We start from the raw sequence: 20,667 nt of genomic DNA, 5'->3' as shown, positions 1-20,667 counted from the left end.
GGCATCCAGCTGGGTGTCCAGGCCGATGCCTGGCCCCACGGTGGGTCAACACCTCTGTCCCATTTGCACAGCCCAGTCGCCCCATCAGCTCAGGCCTCCGATCCTCGGGGGTCACCCTCGAGGAAAGGGCATTGCTTTCTCAAATGGGAGGCCCTTGGGCTACCCTCACTTTCCTTAGCACATCCTCGTCCCCTGGTCCTCTTCTAAGCCTGGCGCTGCTCTTCCAGGGGACGGCTACTACCTGGCCGTGGGCGGGGCTGCGGCCCAGCATAACTGGTCGCACATCAGCACCGTCCTGCAGGACCAGAAGTTCCGGTGCCAGCTCATCGACAGCTCCGAGGACCTGGGCATGATCAGCATCCAGGGCCCAGCCAGGTGAGCCAGATGGGGACCTGAGCACGGGGTGCACCTGGGCTCACCTGACCTCACCTGGACCCCGGGCCCTCCACCTGGGCCCTTGGGCAGAACCAGATGGGACATTCTGAGTAGCTGACCACGCTGGTAAACCAAGAGGTGTCATGCCCAATAAATGACCTTCAGAGCACCAGATCAGACAGCCCTGGACGTGATGGTCAGCCTGGCCTGCAGTGAGTCAGGTCTGGGTCAGTCACAGAGCCAGGAATTGCAGTCCACCCTCCCCGGCCGGGGCTCTACTGGCCACTTGCGCCAAAGTAAGATCCTACACCAGTCGCTGGCGCCTCCCCACGCCAGGCTGGCGGGTCCTTCCCTCACGCGGTCCTTCTGAGGATCCTACTGAGCCCTGTCCCCCTCCCCCACGAGGAATCAGGACCTGGTGAGGACTCCTGGGGGCCACTGAGGGTCGTGAGCAGGTGTGCACTTTGAGAAGACCCACCTGCTGTGCTTTGGGGAAGGGACTGGGGTCTCGGGGACAAAAGGAGACACACAGGTGTGCTCAGAGCCACCAGCTGGGAGCCTGGGTTTCCAACCGTGGCACTAGTCTTTGAAGTAGATGTTCTTTCATTACCGATGAGGAGACTGAGGCACAGAGAGGTAGGGACATTTCCCCAAGGTCACGCAGCTTGTAAGTGCCAGAGCTGGAGGGCATGTGGCAGGGAGAGGGTCAGGGATGGCAGACTTGGCGGGATGGCGCCATCTGGGATGTGCCTGTGCAGCACCTGCCCACGGCGAGCCCCATGCTGTGAGCTGGTCCTGTTGCTACCCGAGGAGCCCACAGTCTCCCAACGGGGGCCGGGTAGGGGGAGGCCAGCCCTCCCAAGCCTGCGTGGCCAGGGTGACCTTGGATAGGGAAGGGGCCATTTTAGAGTGGAGGAGGCAGGTGGGCAGGGAGGCTGCAGACTGGTCAGGGGGTGGCCCCTGGGGACAGGCAGCCTCATTACCAGCTGCTCCCCTGGGGCGGGGCCAGCACCTGCCGCATCCCAGTGACTTTCTGGCTTTCGCCTCTAAAGCGTCCCCTCCCTTTCAAGGACACCCCAGGTTTCTACATGCGTTGGAGTCCCCAGCACCCAGGAGAGCCAAGCCCTCGGGTTGTGTGGGAGGCACTCAGCACAGGGCCTGGATGTGAGGGCGCGATGTGGGGGCACCACACGAGCTGCTGCCCCACGGAACTCTCCGGAGGGCAGCTGCCAAGCCCGCCTGGCTCCTGGGCCCTTGGAATGTGGCGAGCACGGCTGACGGTAATCCAGACAGCAGGCTCGTGTGGCCAGGGCGGAGGTGACGCCACTGTCCCGTCAGCAAGGCCAGGTGCTTGATGCCTCTGAGGGCCCTGTGAGGGGACGTCTCTGTCCCCATTCAGCAGAGGGAGGCCAGGGCTAAGTGCGGGTGTCGGACTTGCACCTGGGGCTCCGACGGGGAGGCCCCTGCCCTGTGGCCACCTGACTTCCTGCAGGGACGGACAGTTCAGCAGACGGGGTGCCTGCCTGTCCTCCCCGACGTGGTCCCCGGGGCTGGGTTCCCCTGGCTCTGCTGAGGCCACAGCCTGGGTCAGAGCCCTGGACACCTTGGCCCCAGGAGCGGCTCCCTCCCGGGGGAGGTGCTCGGCAGCCCCAGCTCAGCCGCCACCTCCCCGCAGTGTGGCCCCGGGCTGCAGGGTGTGCTCTCAGAGAAGGAGGCGGTGCCAGCACCGTGGGTGGCAATAGGGTCAGCAGCACTTCCGGGCAGTGGCCCCAGCGCCTGTGGGGACCCCGGGTGGAAGTAGGACATCTGCAGCCAGTGGGGAGCTCACCTGCCATGCCAGCTGCCATGCCTGGTGCCAAACATCCTGTGACGCCAGGCACGCTGGGAGGTGGGTCCCGTTGGCACAGAGCTCCCAGAGGGAGACAAGCCTGGCAGGAGACTGGGACCAGACTCGCAGTCAGGGAGGGCTGCCTGGAGGAGGTGCCGCTGGGCCAAGCTTCAGGGTGAGGCAGGGTTAAACAGGGCAGGGTGAGGGTGGGGAGGGCCCGGGAGGGGCGAATTTACAAGGAGACACACGGGCTTGGGGTCCTGGGATGGGTCACCGCTGAGTGGCTCCGCAAGGCTGCAGGCAGTTAGTTCAGCAGCACGAGGGCCGGTTCTGCTGACAGCGTGGAGTTGGGAGGGAAAGGAAGATTCCCCCCTGGAGCCACAGACTAGTGGATATGAGCTGTGACACATGGTCACGTGGCCTGGCCCTGCCTCTGGTCGGTGACAGTCCTCCAACAGGCAGGACGGCTCTGGGCACCCGCTGGGCACTGAGCAAGCTCCAGTGCCCCTGCAGATGGGTGGGGGCTGAGGGCCCGCTGGGGGACGCCTGGGGGAGCAGGACGGGTACTTGGAGTGCTCTCCTGCTGGACGGGGACCTGTCCACCCAGCTCCAGCTTGGACAAATCAGTGTATTTTCTGGGCAAAACAGAGGCCACCTTGGCCAGCTTTTCTTGATGACCAGGCCAGGGGTGTCCGGGCATTCGTGGTCAGATGACTGGCCTGCCTTGGTCACTGCCCGGGACCGGAGCTGACCCACCAGGAGTCCTGGAACCAGCAGCAGACAGGTGGCTTCTCCCTGATGGGATCCGTGGTGCGCACTTGTCCCATGAGGAGAGGGACACGTCCTGCTTGCTGCTGTCCCCTGTCTTTCAGCCCAGCCTTACTGACTGACCCTCTGTGCTTGCTCCTAGCCGGGCCATCCTGCAGGAGGTGCTGGACGCTGACCTGAGTAACTCGGCCTTCCCCTTCTCCACCCACCAGCTGGTGAGAGCCGCCGGGCACCTGGTAGGTACCGCCAGCCGCCGCCCCCGGGTGTGCTGGCAGTGGCCTGTGGTGAGGGGACGGAGCCAGGGCAGGACCTGGGAGCCTGGTGTCCTTGGTGAGTCCCTTTACCTCTCTGGGTCTCGGTCCTAAACTGTGAACTGGGGCTAGCGGGGACCAGATGGCCTGCCCACAGGCTGTTGGGAGGGAGCAGGGAGGTCCTGCGAGGGCCACAGTCAATCAGAGTCACGGCCCCCTCTGTCCTCCAGGGCCAGGCGTAGGTGGGAGGGGGCTGCCCCTGCCTGTGTGTCCCCTTCTGAAGGGCATGGGGCCTGCCCTCCCAATCAGGGTGATGGCGGGTCTCTGTCTCCCTGGAAGTGAGGGTGGGGGGCAGAGCTGAGTGACCGTGCTGCTCCGGCAGCTCCCTGGTCCTCGGGAGGCAGCCCCTGCTCCTGGGGCCTCGACCCACCCTGTGTTGTGGATGTGGGGGGCGCTTAGGCAGGAGCAGGGCTGGTCTCACACAGCACCCCAACCCCACTGCTCCCAGAGGTCCAGGACCTACCAACCGAGTCTCTTCTGAGACTGGTCAGGGTCAGCCCAGGGCTCCGTCAGCCCTGGCTCTGGGCAGGGGCTCCTGAGAGGCCAGCTCTGAGCCAGCGTCTCCCACTGCTGGCCGTGTCCCTGTGGGAAAGCAGCGCGGGCCCTTCTGCTTTGCTTCTCCTGGCTGAGATGCGGAGAGACGGTGCCGAGGGCTTCCGGCCTCTGGGCGTCCTCCGCACTCTGACCAGCCTGGGAGGTGCCTTGCTGGTCCCCATCAGCACAACTGATGTGTTGTGACAGAGACCCCCTGTGGGGCTATCCCTTTCCTCCAGGGGTCTCTCGGCCGCCCTGGCCTCTGTCCACCGGATGCCAGCAGTGCCCCAAGCCATGACAAGACTGTTCAGACGTGGCCACGTGTCCTCCAGGGGCAGGACCTCGTTGCCTGGTGTCCTGTGGTGGGTGGGCTTTGTGGGCGGCAGGTGTGGGGCGTGCAGCGCTGACCCAGGATGTGGGAGAGCTAAGGGGCTGAGGGCTGGCCGGCCACCGGCCCAAAGCAGCCAATTCATGCGGCTGACCCCTGTGGAGAGCGCGGGTGGGCGGAGGGCCGCTGGGCCTGGGCGCGCCCCCAAGTGCCGAGGAATGTTGGTGGGGAGTGAGGTCCTGGCCTGCACGGTGGGTGTGGGTCCTGAGGGACAAATCTGGGTCCTGTTAGCAAATAAACAGTGTGGCAGGGAAGGCGGGGAGGGGCTGCCAGAGAGGGAGATGAAGGCGGCTCTGCAGGCTCCGTCCGTCCCCCCAGAGGCCGCACAGGGTCAGGAAGCCAGGGTGTCTGTCTCGCTTGCTTCCTGCCTCCTTAGCTCACAGCCTCGGCTGAGACCCGAGAGGGTGGCGTTCCACCCCAGGCCCCAGCAGCACCCAGACCTCTGGACTCTAGCTTGGACCGTCCTCTGGGGTCTCTGGGGCATCAGCTCTGTCTGGGGCTCGGTCATGATCTGCGGGTGGGGAGGGCGGTGGGTCTCCCACCACGCCGAGCTTGGCGATGACTCAGCCTGTGTGTGGTTCTGGTGTCGGAGGGAGAAACCAGGTGGGGAGGTCCCCTCCCGTCCAGAGATCTCGCCTCCCTCCATCGGCAGGGCGACTGCAGGGCCTCTCGGGACGGTCAGCTGCAGCTGCTTCTCTCCCCAGTGGCCCGGCCTGGCCCAGCTGCCCCCGAGGTTGGCTGCTGCTGCTTCATTTGTGGCCCGGGAGCCAGGCCAGCTGGCGGGCAGAGGCCACGCTGCCTAGGGTCACAGGCAGGCCCAGCCCAAGGGGGGCTGCAGGTGAGGAGGGGGTCCCACAGCGCTGCTTCTCCTCAGGGCTGCCTCCAGCCCTGGCTCCCGGGTGGCCAAAAGGCCTGTGAGATCCCACCTGCCCTCCACATCCGACCACCCCTGTGCCCAAGTACCACCTCACCTCCGGAAAGACCACCTTGCTCCTGACGGCAGCCCTGCTGGGCCTTCCCTCAGCCCTGGGACGGGGTCCTGGTCCTGAGGTTGCCCGTGGTGCAGGTGTGGAGCTCTCCGGGCTGGACCTGGCGGCCAGCCGTGTGTCACTGGAGAATCTCGGGAACGTTCATGGGATGTGAACAAGTTCCAGCCCCATCCTCCCACCAGGGGGAAGCCACACGGCAGGTCAGAGTGTCCCCCACCCGCCTCCTTCTGGCTGTGTCTCTGCTTTCCCGGGGTCAGCACCGTCCTCCACCTACGGTTTGTGCTCTGCCTTGGCCTCTGGCGATGCTGGGTGGACTTCCTGCTCCTCTCCACCCTCCTGGTGAGCCTGTGGGGGACCTGTGCCCCTCTCTGCTGCCCACGCAGCACCCGGGCTGGACACTGGCAGGCCTGTTTCTTGTCCTCAGAAGCCATCTGGTGAGGAATGTCCCTTGCACATGACCTGAGGGTGCTCCAACGGTTGACCTAAGCCAGGACCTAGGAAGGGTCCTCTGAGTCAGGGGTGTGAGGCGCACGCTCTGGTCTCTGGGTCATTTCCAGCTGCCCCGGCTCAGGTTGGGTGGAGGACTGCATGGTGCTCTCTGAGCCAGGCCGCTGCCTGTGGAGACCACGATGGTGGGCGGTGGACAACGGGATAGGGCAGCGTTGAGCCCTGGCTTAGAAGAGGACGGGGTGTGAGGCACGTTCCCACCGGGGAGGCTCTGGACTGCATTTCAGCCACCTGGTCACAACCGGGCCATCGGGTGGTCTGTGTGATAGGGCCGACACTGCGGGCAAGTGGTGGCTACTGGACCCAAGTGGGAGTCTGAGTCCCAGGAAGAGGCTCACGGCAGGGAGAACTGGGTCCAGGCGCGGCGTGTCTCCAGCCTCTCCAGGGGGTCCGTGCTGCGGGGAGCCCCTACCCAGGACTCCCTGTGGGCATGGTGAGCCAGGGCCCTTAGCAGCCACCCTGTGCCCACCCTACTGCTCCTCCAGCATGTTGCCAGCCTTCCTGCGGGGCCTCCTGTGCGAGACTAGAGGGACGGATGCTGGGGAGCAAGGCAGGCCTCTCCCCGGCGCCTGTGGGAGCGCATCCTGTTGGGGGCCCCAGCCAGCACCCGGGGCTGGCTATCCAGGAAGACCAGCTGCTCTCAGAGCACACTGGCCGGTGCTGCAGGGCTAGTGTCTGGGGACGGCATGGAGCCTGTCACGCTGCTGTGGAGCATCTCCTCCTGAAGCCCCGAAGCATGGCCCAGGTGCAGGCGGCCAGCGTCCCATGCCTCTGCCTCCTGGTCCCCCCGTGTCTGGGAGATCACAGCTCTGTGGGTGGGAGAGGGAAGGACCCTCTGGGTGGCTGGTGAGCCGGGAATCCTGTCCCCAGCCGCCTTCTCCCAAGGACCCAAGGGAGGTGTGGGCAAGGGAACACGATTCTGCCCCTTTGCATCTGACTGTGGTTGGGGCTGACCTGGAGGACTGCCCCTCAGAGGGGTCCGGCCACACATTCTGGGAAGGCCTGAGCCTAGGACACAGCGGTCCCCTTCCCTGGCCAGCACAGAGGGTGGCCGCTCCACTGCAGGCTGTGGAGGCAGGGCTGGCCCTGCTGTGGGCCCATGGAGGAGCCAGGTCAGCCACAGACACCCAGGAGCCATGGGGACCAAAGCCCCATGCTACCCAGGGCCTCCAGTCCTGCCCCAGCCTTCTGTGGGATGGCCTCGGTCTCCCTATCTGTACAGTAAGCGCAGACCTAGTCTAATCCTTCCTGGGCCGCATGTCCCTGCCCCCATGTCTGTCCAGACAGAATCCTCTCTGGAACCAGGGGATCTCACATCTCCTCAGTGACACCTTGGGCAGGCTTTAAAACAGCGTTGATGAACTGTCCCTGGATGAGCAGCAATCCGGGCCAACCATCTACAGGGGAGCCCTGGACCCCGGCCACACAGCTGCAGGACAGGAGCCTGTGTGGCCGCCTGGTCAGCATCTCTTGGTCCAGGGGGATGTGAGGGATGATGAGGGCGAGAGCCAAGCACTGAGGACGTGGCCGTGGCTGGAGCACCCACCCTGCGGGGCCCACTTCCACAGGAGCCGGCCAGAGGGTCTCCGCTGAGGGCTGCTTCCCCCCACCATCCCCACCTCTGAGATGCCTGGTTCTGTGCCAGACGTCCACGATCCCTGGATTCCTGGAGGAAGAAGGCGGATGGGGAGGTGATCGACCCTCGGCAGCCAGAGACCAGCTGTCCTGGCTCCCGGACATTTGCCTCCAGGCCAGAGAGATTCCTGGGGAAACTGGTCTCCCAGAGCTCAGCTCAGCCAGGACTGGGCCAGACACAGTGTTCCCAGCGCCGCAGCTGAGGACAGGCCTGGCCAGGCCCCCCTTGGCCATGGATGGGTCCCCACTGACTGAGCACAGACCCCCCTTGACCAAGGATGGCCCTTCTCAGAAGCAGCAGCAGGCCGCGGCTGGAAGCTGTCCGTAAGTGTGGCCATAAAGCAATTTTCTCCTGAAAATTAATTTCGAGTCAAAAGGAAATTGAATTTCTCTTCTGATGGGAGAAACCCTTGCTGCGGCTCTGCTGGGACCCGGTTAGTTCAGGGTGGAGCATCTTCACAGTCACACACAGACAGACCACGGACCCCAGCAGGACTGCAGGACGTTCGGAGCCTGCGCTGGCCATGGGGTTGAGCCGCTGCCCAAGCCCTCTCAGCTGCGCCTGTGAGAACCGCCCGGGCCTTGGCACAGGACACCACACACCAGTGCCATGACACAGGCAAGGTGCAGGCCGGGCACACATTCCCGGCCACCATTCAAGCTGTCGGGGACAGAGAAGACCACCTGCCTGGAACGTTGAAGAAGGCCTGGCCAGAAGGAGGCCGATGACCCTGGTGACCCCACAGCTGCTGAGCCTCTGCAACTCATCCGGGTGGAGCTGTCCCTTCTCCCCAGAGTCCCTGCGGACCTGCAGTCCCTGTCTGTGCTGTGGACAGGCCCCCTCAGGGCAGCCCAAGGCTTCCCAGCTGCTGGAGGTCCGGGGCCCAGAGCTAGGGCTGGTGGGGTGAAGGTCTCATTTGAGGAGGGGCTGGAAGGTGGTCTTTGGCAGACCCACCCTGCCCAAGGCGGGAGGACAGAGCTGAGGGGTCACAGCTTCTAGAGAGACCACCCATGCCCAGGGGCTCAGGTGGTACAGTGTTTACTTACTCGGGAAAGTTGATTCTAGTCACTAACTCTAATGTCACCACCTCCACCACCTCCACGATCACCACCATCACCACCATCACCACCATCACCACCTCCACCACCTCCACCACCTCCACCACCATCATCACCATCATTACCATCACCACCTCCCTCACCTCCGCCATCATCCATACCAGTTCCACCATCACCAGAATCAACCACCCTCGCCGTACTCACTAGCAACCCAGGCAAAGGGCAGAGGATGAGCTCTCTCCTGAGTGGGACTGTTTTAGAATCAGGGGGCTTGGGGAGTCTCTGGTGGTTTAAACTGAAACTCCTCCAGTCGTACCCCAACTCACCTCCCTTCTTTCGCGGGTTTGGGGCCCCAGGCCCTGAAGAAGGTGGCACTTGCTCTGGCCTCTGCCTTCCTGGGCCCTGGGATCCTCGCGTATTTAATGCGTAACGGTTTGGAGGACGCTCCTGGGGTGATGGAGACTTGTGGAACCCCGTGAGCTGGGGTGGTGAGGGCTGGGCATGTGGGCTGTGGTACGTTGCGCAGCCTCCTGGGTGACACTCATGCACTGCTGGTGACTCTGATGCCACAGGTGCCCAGGGCATCCCCTGGGAGTGGCTTGGCATCCCTGCCCGAGCAGCAGCTTGGCCACTGAGCTGGAGCCACGCCTGGGACAAGCGCCTCCCTGGATGCTGAGTCCTTTCCGTGGCGGAGCTGGCGTGGGGCGCAGTGACGGGCCAGGCGTGGGACCAATTCCCAGATCCACTTCTTACTGAAACCCGAGCGCCTCTCCCTGCCCCCACACACTCACAAATCAAGGCCAGGCACGCGAGTCTCCCATTGCTGGGCTTGGGCACTAGAGCTGGGAACGTGGCCCTGCCACTTGGCCGTGAGGTCCTCTCGGTGTCTGCGGAACCAGCTAATGCCAGCTTGAGGGCTGGCATGGCTACGTTGGCAGGAAGTGAAGGGTAGCTGTGGAGTCATCGGTAGCATGAAATCATGAAACGGGCCGTGGCGGGTGCAGTGACACCAGGGAGCTGGTGAGTCTGCAGGACAGTGCTGCCCCAAGGACACGCTGTCACATATCCCAGGACGCTGACCCCGGACCCCCTGACCGGCCTCCTCGGTGGAGGGGTAGCGTGCTGCTGATGTGCTGCCCCGAGTCCCTGGAGGGGGATGCCATCATCATCCTGGCTGGGTGCGGTGGGTCACCAGGGAGAGCACCCAGGTCTCATTTGAACCTGGGTCTGCCTCACCCCAGCACTCAGCCACTGTGGGCCCTGCTCTGTGGGGTGGCCAGCCCCTCGTCTGTCCCTGTCCACTCAGGGTGCCAAGAGGGCTGGCAGTGTCCTTGGCACCGTGGAGGATTGGCAGCCTGGGACCCTGGGGATGCTTCAAGGTGGGTGTTTGGGGAGTCTGGTTTGCCACGTCTGTCTGGGACAAGGGACCTCATGCAGAATGACATTGCTGGTGGCCTTGGGAGCTTCAGCAATGCACTCCTGGTTCTGGTCTTGCCCTCGCAGGGCTGAGTGGCCTTGATGGTATCGAGGTGACGTGGTGCTGAGTGGCCCTGGGCTCTGTCCTGATCACTGTCACTTGCTAGCATTTCTCTGTCCCCTCCGTCCCCGCCACCATCTTGCTCTGAACCTGTGAGACGGGCTTTCCAGATTCCACACGTGAGGGAAGGTCTTCGGTGCCGGCTTCTTTCACTTGACGTAATGAGCCCGTTCCCTCCGTGTTGTCCCAGAGGACAGCGTCCCATCTTTCTGTGGTTGGCCGGGTTCCCGAGTGCCAGTGCTTCCTCACGCTGCCCTCGGGCTGGTGGACAGGGGCTGACCTGCTCTTGGCCGTGGTGTGCGGTCTGCCTTGAACGTGAGGTCTCTTCACACGCCGTCTCGTTCACCTTGGGTATTTACCAGGAGTTCTGGACATGAGGCTGGTTTTGTTCTTTCTCCCCTTCTTTCCAGTTCCTCCCTCTTAGCCTTCTGCTGGACGCAGGTGGCGCAGACCAGCCGGATCTGGGCCCTGTGCTCGGCCCCTCTCCTGGTTCCTCTGTCCCTGGCCCCCGAGGCCTGGAGAAAGTGCTGATCACAGATCTGGGGCTTCAGTTTCCGACCTTGGAGGAAAAGGGGTGGTTGCGAGTTCTACCAAGATGACGGTTTTACAGCGTGCCGTGTGGCGGTTCTGTCTGTCCAGCGGCTCTGCTACCCAGCCCGGGACGTTCGCGCTGTGCTCAGCTGGAAGCCCGTGTGCTGAGCTCCCCGCAGCCCTGTGACCACCACTCTGCTCTCTGCTTCTATGGGTGTGGTGACTGGGGACCTAGTGTAAGTGGGGTCATGAGCACGTGTCCTCCTGTGGCTTCTGTGGCTCAGCACACTACCCTCAGGGTTACCTGTGCTGCAGGACGGGTCAGAACTTCCTCCCACTGAGGGCACAGGCCATGTTTTGTTTGTCCATCCATCCATCCGTCCACTGACAGAGCTCAGGGTGCTCCCTGCGCTTGGCCTTGTGGCTGTGAGCGTGGGTATGTGGACAACCCCGAGCCCTTGCTGTCAGCCCTGCTGGGTGCACACTCAGAAGGGGGGCTGCCGGCTCCTTCTGTTTTTAAGTCTTGAGGTGCGTTTCCATGTGACCGTGCCTGTGTGTCCCCACCCCAGGGCACAAGTCCAGTTCCTCCTTGTCCTCCCTGCTCATTGTCTTCTGTTTGTTCACATGTTGACCATCCTGGGGGCATGAGGTGACTTGGCTTTGATTTGCATTTCTGGACGTTTGGTGACGTTGAGCGTCCTCTCACCTGCGCTGTGGCCGTCTGAATGTCATCTTTAAAGAAAGGCCTGTTCGTCTCCTTTGCAGATTTTCCACTGGGTCACTTGTCTTGCTGCTGTTGCATCACAGGAGTGCTGCGTGTGTGGACACCAACCACGTTACCCCTCCGTCGTGGGGGCTGCCATTGCACCAGCGCACCCTCTGAGGCAGGGCAGTCTGAGGTGCTCCCATCCACGGCTTGCCTTTGTTACCCGTGCCCGATGCCACAGCCCAAGGTGGCCGTCCTTCCTGACTCCCTGTATTTCCTTCTAGGGGTTTTGCAGTTAAGCTCTGGGTTAGCTCTCTGCTCCATTGGGGTTGATTTTTGATGAAGGGTGAGGTGAAGGTCTCGCCTTTCTTGTGTGTGTGGGTATCAGTTTGTCCTCAGCCATCGGTTGGAGAGGCTGATCTGTTCCTTTCCTTCTCCTGGCACCTTGTGGAGGATCACTTGATCATACAATTGGTAATCTACTCACTTCCACACTTCCTATTCTACTCCACTGGTCAGGCTCTGCGTCTCCGCCAGCACCACGCTGTCTGGATTGCTGCCCCTAGGAGTGTGTTTTGAAGTCAGGAACAGTGAGGGATTCTTCCAATTGTGTTCTTTTTAAAAACTCTTTTGGCTATCGGGGTCCCTTGAGATTCCATTTTGATTTTTTTCCCTATTTTTGTAAAATAAATTCCGCTTGGAAAAGGATTGTACAGACCTGTTGAGCACTTTGGGCAGGGTGGATATTAAGTCCCCCAGTGCGGCAAGGCAGAGGGCTTTGATTTACTGTGTCTTCCTCAATGCCTCTCCCCGCCTCAAGTCGGTTTCTAGATCCTTCACTCCTTTGATACCATTGCAAGTGGAATTGTTTCATTTCTTTCTGTGGCTCGTTCACTGCTTGTGTGCAGAAACACAACTGAGTGTGTGTTCTGTGTGTTGGATTTTGTACTCTGAACCTTGCTGAATTCACTTAGCAGTTCTAACACTGGTGTGCGTGTGTGTGTGCACACGTGTGTATGTGTGTACATGTGTGTGTGTGTGTGCACATGTGTGCGTGTGCAGGACTCTTCTGAGCACAGGATGTGGCCCAGGAACTTGGCTCTGACACCTGCCGTTGGTGGGCTGTGCACGGGGCACAGGGAGCTGGGATGGGGCGGGAGGGCGTGTGCTACCCTGAACTCCGACCCTGGGGCTTGGCTGGGTGAGGAGTGGGTCTGCGTGGGATCCGCGGGCAAGGGGCCATGAACTTTCAAATGACTTCTTCCTGTTTTAAAATGAGATGCGCTTTGAGCCCCAGGCTTCTCCGTAGGCTGACTGAAATTAGAGCCCAGTTGACAAGGCGCTCTGTCCAGGGCCCGCGGTTTGCACCACAGAAGCAGGCAAATGCCAACATTTTCCGTGTCCATTTTGAGTTTTTTGAGAGGTCCCAAAATTGGCAACTCACAGCAAATTTGTGCCATTTCAAAAGATTTTGGCACCGAGCCCCTCAGCGCGGCCATGGAGTAGCGTCAGGTTCACAAGGAGCCGTTGGTGGCATGCAGATGCCCCTCCCACCAGGCCCCGTGCTGCTGGGAGCTGTGGGGCTGCCGCTGCCCACCCTTCTGCCGCCCAGCCCTTCTGCCCACGCTCAGTCCCTGTCTCCGTGGGGACTCGAGGGGTCCCAAGCTGAACCCTAGGCCTTACCAGATGGGGACACTAGGCTTAAGGACCAAGGGCCAGGTGCCAGCTGCTGGGTGTGCACGTGACGCGCACCCAAACCAGCTTGTGGAAGAGCCCATCCTTCTGGCCAGGAGTCACCCCACTCTGGCTGTCAGCTCCAGGGACACCAGCTGTCCCTGGCAGGGCTTGGCACCTCTGCCTCAGCCCATGGCCGTCGCTCACAGTGGTCCCCACCACTGCAGGGCCATGAAGGGACACGGCGCGTGCGGAGCTCGGCCCAGGGGTAAAGGAAGATGGCGCCCGCGCAGATGGCTCCACAGTCGGCTTCAGCAGCCTGGCAGGACTTGCAGCCTACCCGCCAGCCTCCCCTCCTGCCTCCCCACCCCTGCTGCTCCGGCTCTGCCTCCACGCCAGCCCGCCCTTGGCCAGCAAGGGCCACTTGTCAGCTCCATTGTCCAGCCCGGGGCCCCCAGGCAGGCTCCGTGGCTCCAGGATTTTGCCCGCCCAGAAGCTATGGTCAGTCCTCCGACACCTGGGTCCAGGGGCAGAGGCCACATCTGTCTTCAGACCCCATACTTGGCCCAGGCTGATCACAGTGGCGGGCAGTTGGCTTCTAGAATGATGGACACGGCACTCGGCCACCCCCCTTGGATCCCTCTGTCCCCAAGGGCAGCTCATGATGCACACGCCGTACCATGGCTTCCAACCCACGGCCTCGTGGACAAGTCTCGGGACCCGTTAAAGCCTAAGACGTGAGAGCCAGAGCTGCTGACCACTCTGGAGACAAGGAAACGGAGGCCACAGGAGCAGGGAGGCTTGCCCAGGTTATGGAGGGGACTGAAAGGCTTCCCCGTCCTGCCTGCTGGAACTGCGATACAGCTTTATTGAGAAACAGGGCCTTCGCAGATGCAGCTAAGAGAGGATCCTGGGATGAGATTACTCAGGACTAGGATGGGTCCTAAATCCAATGGCCAGTGTCCTCAAAAGACGGTAGAGGAGACAGGCAAGGTGAGCGCGTGTGAAGGCAGGGGCTGATCTTGGTCACAGCCGAGGACCGCACAAGCCACCAGGAGTTAGGGGGTTTGGAGTCAGGGGGAGCAGCCCTGCCACGCTTTGATTTTTGGCTCTGAACTAAGAGAGAGTCTGTTTCTCTTGCTTTAAGCCACCTCGTCTGTGGTCATTTGACCCTTGGGAAACTAGCACAGTCACTTAGAAGATCTGAGGCCTGGGATGGGGGACATATGTTCTGCTGCTCCCGCAGGGGGCCCCTCTATCGCCTCAAGGTTCCCAGAGCAGCTCGTAAGGACCCTCCTTGGAAGACTGCTTTCCTGGTGGCAATCCTGCTGAGCCCAGGGCCAGCTGACCATATTGGTGCCATCGCCAACATGGTGGCCTGGGCCTTGCAGGCCTGACGTCTGTGTCTGAGCCGTGTCTGTCTCCCCAGGTCCGGGCCATGCGGCTGTCCTTCGTGGGGGAGCTGGGTTGGGAGCTGCACATCCCCAGGGCATCCTGTGTGCCTGTGTACCGGGCAGTGATGACCGCGGGGGCCAAGCATGGCCTGGTCAACGCCGGGTACCGAGCCATCGACTCCCTGAGCATCGAGAAGGGTGAGTGCAGGGTTTGCGCAGCCTGGTGGCCACGGAGGCATGGAGCTAGGGACACGGCTGCCCCTCCCTCCCCGCCACGATCGCCTCTTTTTCCTGTTACCACCCATTTCCCCAACCCTCCTCGCTGCCCACGCACTGGTCTCTGGTTCCGGGCCCTGGAGAGGGTGTTAGGACGCCCAACGCCTGCACGTGCCAGGGTGAGGAAGCAGGGCCAGGTGGGAGCCGATTCAGCACAGTGGTTTCCCTGAGAGGCTTGCAACGGGCAGTGGGGCTGGACTTGGGCCTCGGGCAGGCTCAGCGCCGCTCCACCACCACGCTGCAGCTCAGCCCCGGGAGAGGTAGAGTCAGAGCAGGAGGGGCCACCCCAGCCCTCTTTAAATGCCACCCCAGTGCCCCCGCCTGAGGTGCAGGGCTCCGAGTGCCCCTGGGGTCCATCTGCTCCTGGAACTCATGCCCGAGTGTCAAGGGAGGACCTTCTGGGGTTGAGGATGTCCCCGCCGCCCGTCCTGGGGCTGCTGCCCACGTCCCTAAGCAGCTCTCTCAGGGTGGGGAATGGGCTGGGGGCCTGTCCCTCATCTTGGCAGGACCTGACCAGTGGTCCCCCTACAGGCTACCGGCACTGGCACGCGGACCTGAGGTCAGACGACAGTCCTCTGGAGGCCGGCTTGGCCTTCACCTGCAAGCTCAAGTCCCGCGTGCCCTTCCTGGGTCGCGAGGCCCTGGAGCAACAGCGCGAGGCGGGCCTGCGCCGGCGCCTGGTGTGCCTCACCGTGGAGGAGTGAGTATCCTGGCCTGGCCAGGCGTTGCTGAGCCCAAGAGGCGGGCACTTCCTGTTGCCTCAAAGCACCTGGCATGCCACTGCCCACGCGTGGCCACCCTCTCCCCGGCCACCCATCACACAGGAGCCCAGGCCTGGGGACACTCTGGTCAAGTCCCACACCAGGGCAAACCAGGCCAGTCTAGGCGACTCAGAGGCCTCCAGGGCCAGGCAGGGCGGGGTGGGTCAGCGGCTAGAGCAGAAGGGCCCTGCCAGGCCACGGCTCCCCTGAAGTGGTGAAGCCCAGCCCCGAGCCCTGCCCTGGAGCCATCTCCTGGTCACCTGGGGCCACCTCCCTCCTGTTGGGGTTAAACCTCCCTGAGGCCCGTGATGGGATGACCACCACCCCCACTCACATGTGAGGACCACAGGATGCTGGTGACAGGGACTCTGGCAGAGGTGGAAGGAGTGACCTGGCTGGGGGACCCGGCCCTTGCCCTGCCTGCCGAGGGGCAACTCTAGGACCAGTGCTGGGAGCTGGCCAGCCTCTCCACAGATTCCCGGCAGAGCCGGATCTGGGAGCCTGGCTCTCACCTGTTGTCCTGGCACAGGGTTGGTGCCAGCGGGTCTCCCAGGCACCCTCAGGGACCCGCGTGGCCCAGTCTCCAGGAAGGCGCAGCTTCTGCCTTCGCTGACGTGGGCCGACAGCCAGCCACAGAGCTGGCCTGTCCTCCGGGCCCCTCCCTGGCTCTTATCACTGTGCCTCTTCCAGGGATGGCTTGTCACCGCGGGAGCTGCTCCACTGTGGCTGGGGGTCCTTGCAGCTAGGCTGGTCTCCCGAGCCCTCTGACCCTCAGAAGCTCAGGCCTGGTGTCTGGCTCCAGGATCAGCCTCGGCTGACGACTGCTCCCCCCAGGGTCCTGCCCCAGGCTGCAGCTCTGGGCTCCGAGGGGCGAAGGACCCTGCTGCTTTGCACGGGGTCCTGGGCGAGTCCATGCTCAGGCTGAGGCCAGGCCAAAGGGGGAGAGGGAGTTCCCAGGTCTCCTCCTTCTCCCCACATCTGTTTGGCGGTGGGGCCAAGTGCTGCGTGGCCCCAGGCTGCGGTCCCAGGAGCTCCCAAACTGCCCTGACTGCTCCCTTCGGCACAGCCTCTGTGGTGACAACCCAGGGAGCAGCCTGCAGATGGGCACAGGGGCTCCCCGGCACCCGGGTGCTGGCATCTCTGTGATTTTAGTTTACACTTTTGTGTGTGTGTCTTGCATTTTGAGTTTTCGAGAATCTCGCGTGAGCTCTTGTGTGATAGAGGAAGCCCCGTTGGTGGGGCGGGCTGCCCCGTGGGCGCTCGGCTGTTCAGAGGAGAGGGTCCCAGGCAGAGCCTTTTCCCATTATGTGGGGCTTGCCCTGGAGACACGAGTGGAGCCCTGGTGGGGCGCCTCTGGTCTTCCCCATGGTCCCTGGCAGCAGGTGCCCAGACGTGCCAGGCCAGCGCCCGGCTGGCTGGGGCATCACTGCCCTGGGCACAGTCCAGCTTCCCACTCTCCCCTAGGCCGGGGAAGTATGAGCACCAGGGGCCTGGGGTCCCAGCCGTCCCTATTGCTTCTTCCAGAAAAGTGCCCATGTTTGGCCTGGAGGCCATCTGGAGAAATGGGCAAGTGGTGGGCCACGTCCGGAGGGCTGACTTCGGGTTCACCGTGGACAAGACCATCGCCTACGGCTATATCCAGAATCCTAGTGGTGGGCCGGTGAGTCCCGTCCCCTGGCCCTGCCTCCTCACCCAGGCACTCCCTGACCCAGTCGGCCCTACGTCCATCACGCAAGCCCAGACTCTAGGCAAGGTCCAGGAGTTGTCCAGGGAGTTGGTCTCTGGGCCAAGTACCAGGGCTTCCCTGGATGGCGGGAAAGGAAGTTCCCCAGCCTCCCCAGGAAGAAGGGGCCACCTCTGCCTCCTCTTCCCATCTTTCCAGCCTGGGGCATGGGGGTGCCAGTGAGGCGGGTCCTGCCTTTCCACGAGCATCACTGGGAGCAGGTCTGCCCTCTCCAGAGTGCGACCGCCCTGCCCTGCCCAGCCCACAGGCTCCAGCTGGCTCCAGCCGTCACCTGAGCCCCTGACACTCGCAGAGAAGCCAGGTTGTGGTCCCCACTGAGCGGGGAGGAGCCAGGCTGGCGTGAGCCCCTGGGAGGAGGTGATGGCTGCTCAGGCGAGGTGGGCCTGGGGAGCAGGAGGCCCAGGACACGGGCTCCTCATCGCCACCCTCTGGGCTCTGCCCCTCAGTTGCCCGTGACCTGGGATGAGCAGTTTCTCTTAGTCATTTCATCTACAGCATGGGGACAGGCCCATCCTCCTCAGGGGACAATTGTGTGGAATGCCACTCTATGGGGTTTAATAAGCCCTCCTGTGACATGGTGGCACCATTGGCAATGATGTCTGGGGTCCAGGGCCTTCTTGGACATGGGGAGACGGGAGCCTGGGAGCCGAGCAGAGGTCACTGTCCCTGCTGGGGCTGGGTGGGGTGGAGGTGCCTGTCCTTTCAAAGAATGGCAGCACCGGCCCTGAATTCCAGCCGGGCCAGGGATGGGTTTGGGATGAGTGTGGCCCAGTGAAGGTCACCCGCAGTCAGACAAGCGGCCCTGAACACTGGGTGTCATTGGAGCAGCAGGGCAACCCAGAACGTTCGCCCCGGGGAGGTGGATGCAGTCTCCCGGAGCTGGTGGCCAAGCGCCTCCCGGCACACCAGGGCGACAAAGCTGCTCCGTCCCTGCCCCTCGGGACTGCCCCGGCTGGCTGCCAGCCTCTTGCCCTGCTGCACTGGGAAGCCATCATGTCCCCAGGGATCTGGAATTACTTGGGGAGCGGGGGAGGTGTGCTGTCCTTTGGGACAGGATTACTGGCTGCCAGACCTGGGCTTTGCTGGACCCCAGGTGCTCACGTGGGACTTGGGGCTCGCGGGGCGTGACTTACCTGCTCTGGGGCAGTACCTGGGCTCAGAGGGGAGACTTTGGACAGGAGTGGGTTGGCCAGGGACCCCCGACCCTCCGGCGAGGAGGAAACCCTGCCCCCCAGTAACGCGGAGATCCTTGTGCCTTGCTCCTAGGTCTCACTGGACTTTGTCAAGAGTGGGGACTACGCCCTGGAGAGGATGGGGGTCACCTATGCTGCCCAGGTCCACCTGAAGTCTCCCTTCGACCCCGACAACAAGAGGGTGAGGGGGATCTACTGAGGGGCCGCCCAGGGGCCAGCACCAGCCGCCCTGCTGCGCCATCTACTGCTTCCTGCGTCCCAGGACCCTGGGCCCCAGCCAGACATGGACCTTCCCCACCCTCAGCCCCGGCCTGATAAAACCCCAAACCAGGAGTGGAGAGAGACCAAGTGCCTGTCCTGTGCTCACTGCCCCAGATGGGCGTCTTCCCACCACCCTCCCGGGACCTGGGCTCGGGGACCATTGATTCTTCAGCCTTGGGAGATGCAGAGTCAAAGGAGGAGAGCCCACGCAGGCCCAGGAGGCCAGCTGGCTCACCTGACCCCAGTAGCCTGGCCAGAACACTTGGTTGCAGGGTGGGGGACCAGGGCAGAGAGGAGCGGCCGAGAGGTAGGTGCCGGTCCTGAGGCCAAGGCCATCGCGCAGGATGTGGCCTCTCAGATCAGGGACAAGAGGGGAGTTAGGCGCAGGTGGGAGCTGCTGAGAGTCCCCGGCCTGAGACCTGGGTGGCCTGTGACACGTGGGGCCTGTGACACGTGGTCTCACATCAGCTCCCCGTGGCCCATGCAGAAGTGCCACCTTGGCCGCCCAGCCGTCACGGCAGGTCCACGCCGAGTGACAGCTGCCGGAATCCTGGCCTCCAGGGCCCCCTGGTCCCTGCTGTGGACCCGGCCCTTCCTCGGTCTTCCTGCTCACCCACCCGGGAGGGGCCCGGCCCGAGCCCAGCCCCACACCATGCCGTGGGCTGGGGCCCCTCCCCTCCCCCTCCCCCTAGGAGCCCCTCCACGCCTGCCGGGTGTCAGGAGTGACCCACCTTCCTGCAGGGTGGGCGCCTGGTCCCCTCCCTCCTCCTGGCGGCAGGCCTGTTGTGCGGAGGGTCCAGGCCTGGCCCAGCAGGCCCCCCCGTGGTGCCCATGCCGTCCTTGGGGGTGCCTGTGGTTGTGGGGGGCGGTGCTCAGGGCATTGCAGGGCTGTCCCCCGACCCCCAGAGGCAGCACAGAGCCCGGGGTGGGTCATCCTGGGCAGCGCCTGTGCCTTCGGACACTCACACTGAGCCGAGATGGCCAGGCACATAAAACTGAAGCCACAGAAGACTGGTGGGCTGTGGCCTCTGAAAAGCCCATTTGGTCCCCTGAGTCTGGGGAGGGGCCGTGGGCTGGAGAGCACGGTGGGCCTCTGGCTCTCACACGAGCCGGGAGGAAGGAGCACCTGCGGCCTCCTGGATGAGCGAGGATCCCAGGAGCCAGAGGAAGGGAGAGGCGGCTGCCCAGGTGGCTCGGCCTGCTTCCCGGGGCCTGCGGTTTGGCCGGGACCTCTGAGTTGGGCCTATGACCACATCCATCTCTCGGCCTGTCCTTGGGAGAGGGCCCAGGATGAGGGAGGTCGGAGCAGGTCCAGGCCAGCTCGTCTGCCCTGGGCTGCAGCGGGAAACGCTTTCCTGGGCCTCCCGCTGTTCTGCCTCCTCCTAACAGAGGGGACCCTGGCCTCTGCAAGGGTGCTGGGTGGCCGCCTGAGGGCGGCCATCACGAACCTCTTCCCCAGCTCACCTGCTCCGTCTTCTGAAGGGTCCCTGCAGTGCCAGGGCCCCTGAGTGCCACTCCAGGTGAACTGCCAGGACCCACGCCCCTAGAGTGGGCTCCCAGGCTTCGCCCCCGTGCGCACCCTCCTTAGCTCTAACCCAGAGACACCTCATGTCATAACTACCCTTTAAAGACTCTCCGGGGATCTGAGCACCGGGACCCTCGCTGTGGTGAGCCCATTGGCAAGGAATTTCTGGACTCTTGTTCTGCAGGTGCCTGAGCTCTGGGGGCCAGAAGGAGTGGCCGTGGAGGGAGGCACAGGGGTCTCTGCACCCTCCCTTGGCCCACCCAGGGGTCCAGCAGTCCCTGGGGCTGGGAGGCTCCTTGGCCACCACGGGCGACAGGCCTTCTTCCTATTCCACCCTCCTGCCAGCTCCAGTCTGGCTCCAGTCCAGCTCCCTGTGTCCAAGAGGGACAGGCCATTGGCAGGATTGAGGTGCCCGACTCCCCTGTCAGGACAGAAACCTTGGCAGCAGGGTGCATGGGTCACTTCCACCTTCCTCCCTCCCGTTGCATCCCAGACTCCTCAGAGGCAGGGTGGGCACAGGGCTACCCCCTCCACGCTGCTGACAGAGCGGCAGTGGGAGCATCTGGCAAAGGAGAGATTGTGACTGTTGGACAGTGAGCCTGTTGTGTGCAAAGGTCCTGGGGCTGACCTGCTGTATGACCTGCGTGGGGTCTCATGCCTCTGGGCTGTGC

At 63.3% G+C, this 20,667-nt stretch overlaps 1 protein-coding gene across 4 annotated transcripts in view; it reads left to right on the top strand.

The window, feature by feature from the left end:
- The window catches only part of Sardh (sarcosine dehydrogenase), a 49,733-nt gene extending 30,900 nt beyond the window's left edge, over nt 1-18,833 (top strand). For all 4 annotated transcript variants that reach the window (XM_071600472.1, XM_071600474.1, XM_071600475.1 and 1 more), the window contains exons 17-22: nt 228-375; nt 3,114-3,207; nt 14,272-14,434; nt 15,044-15,212; nt 16,798-16,933; nt 18,284-18,833. In XM_071600472.1, coding sequence (XP_071456573.1) covers nt 228-375; nt 3,114-3,207; nt 14,272-14,434; nt 15,044-15,212; nt 16,798-16,933; nt 18,284-18,409 — 836 coding nt within the window. In that variant the 3' untranslated portion in view covers nt 18,410-18,833. The remainder of the gene's footprint in view (nt 1-227; nt 376-3,113; nt 3,208-14,271; nt 14,435-15,043; nt 15,213-16,797; nt 16,934-18,283) is intronic.
- The last annotated feature ends 1,834 nt before the right edge of the window (nt 18,834-20,667 follow it).

Source organism: Marmota flaviventris, chromosome 13, assembly GCF_047511675.1.
Source record: "Marmota flaviventris isolate mMarFla1 chromosome 13, mMarFla1.hap1, whole genome shotgun sequence".
Classification (NCBI taxonomy): Eukaryota; Metazoa; Chordata; class Mammalia; order Rodentia; family Sciuridae; genus Marmota; species Marmota flaviventris.
Note: the sequence above shows the minus strand (reverse complement) of the source record. Positions and strands in the feature narration are given on the sequence as shown.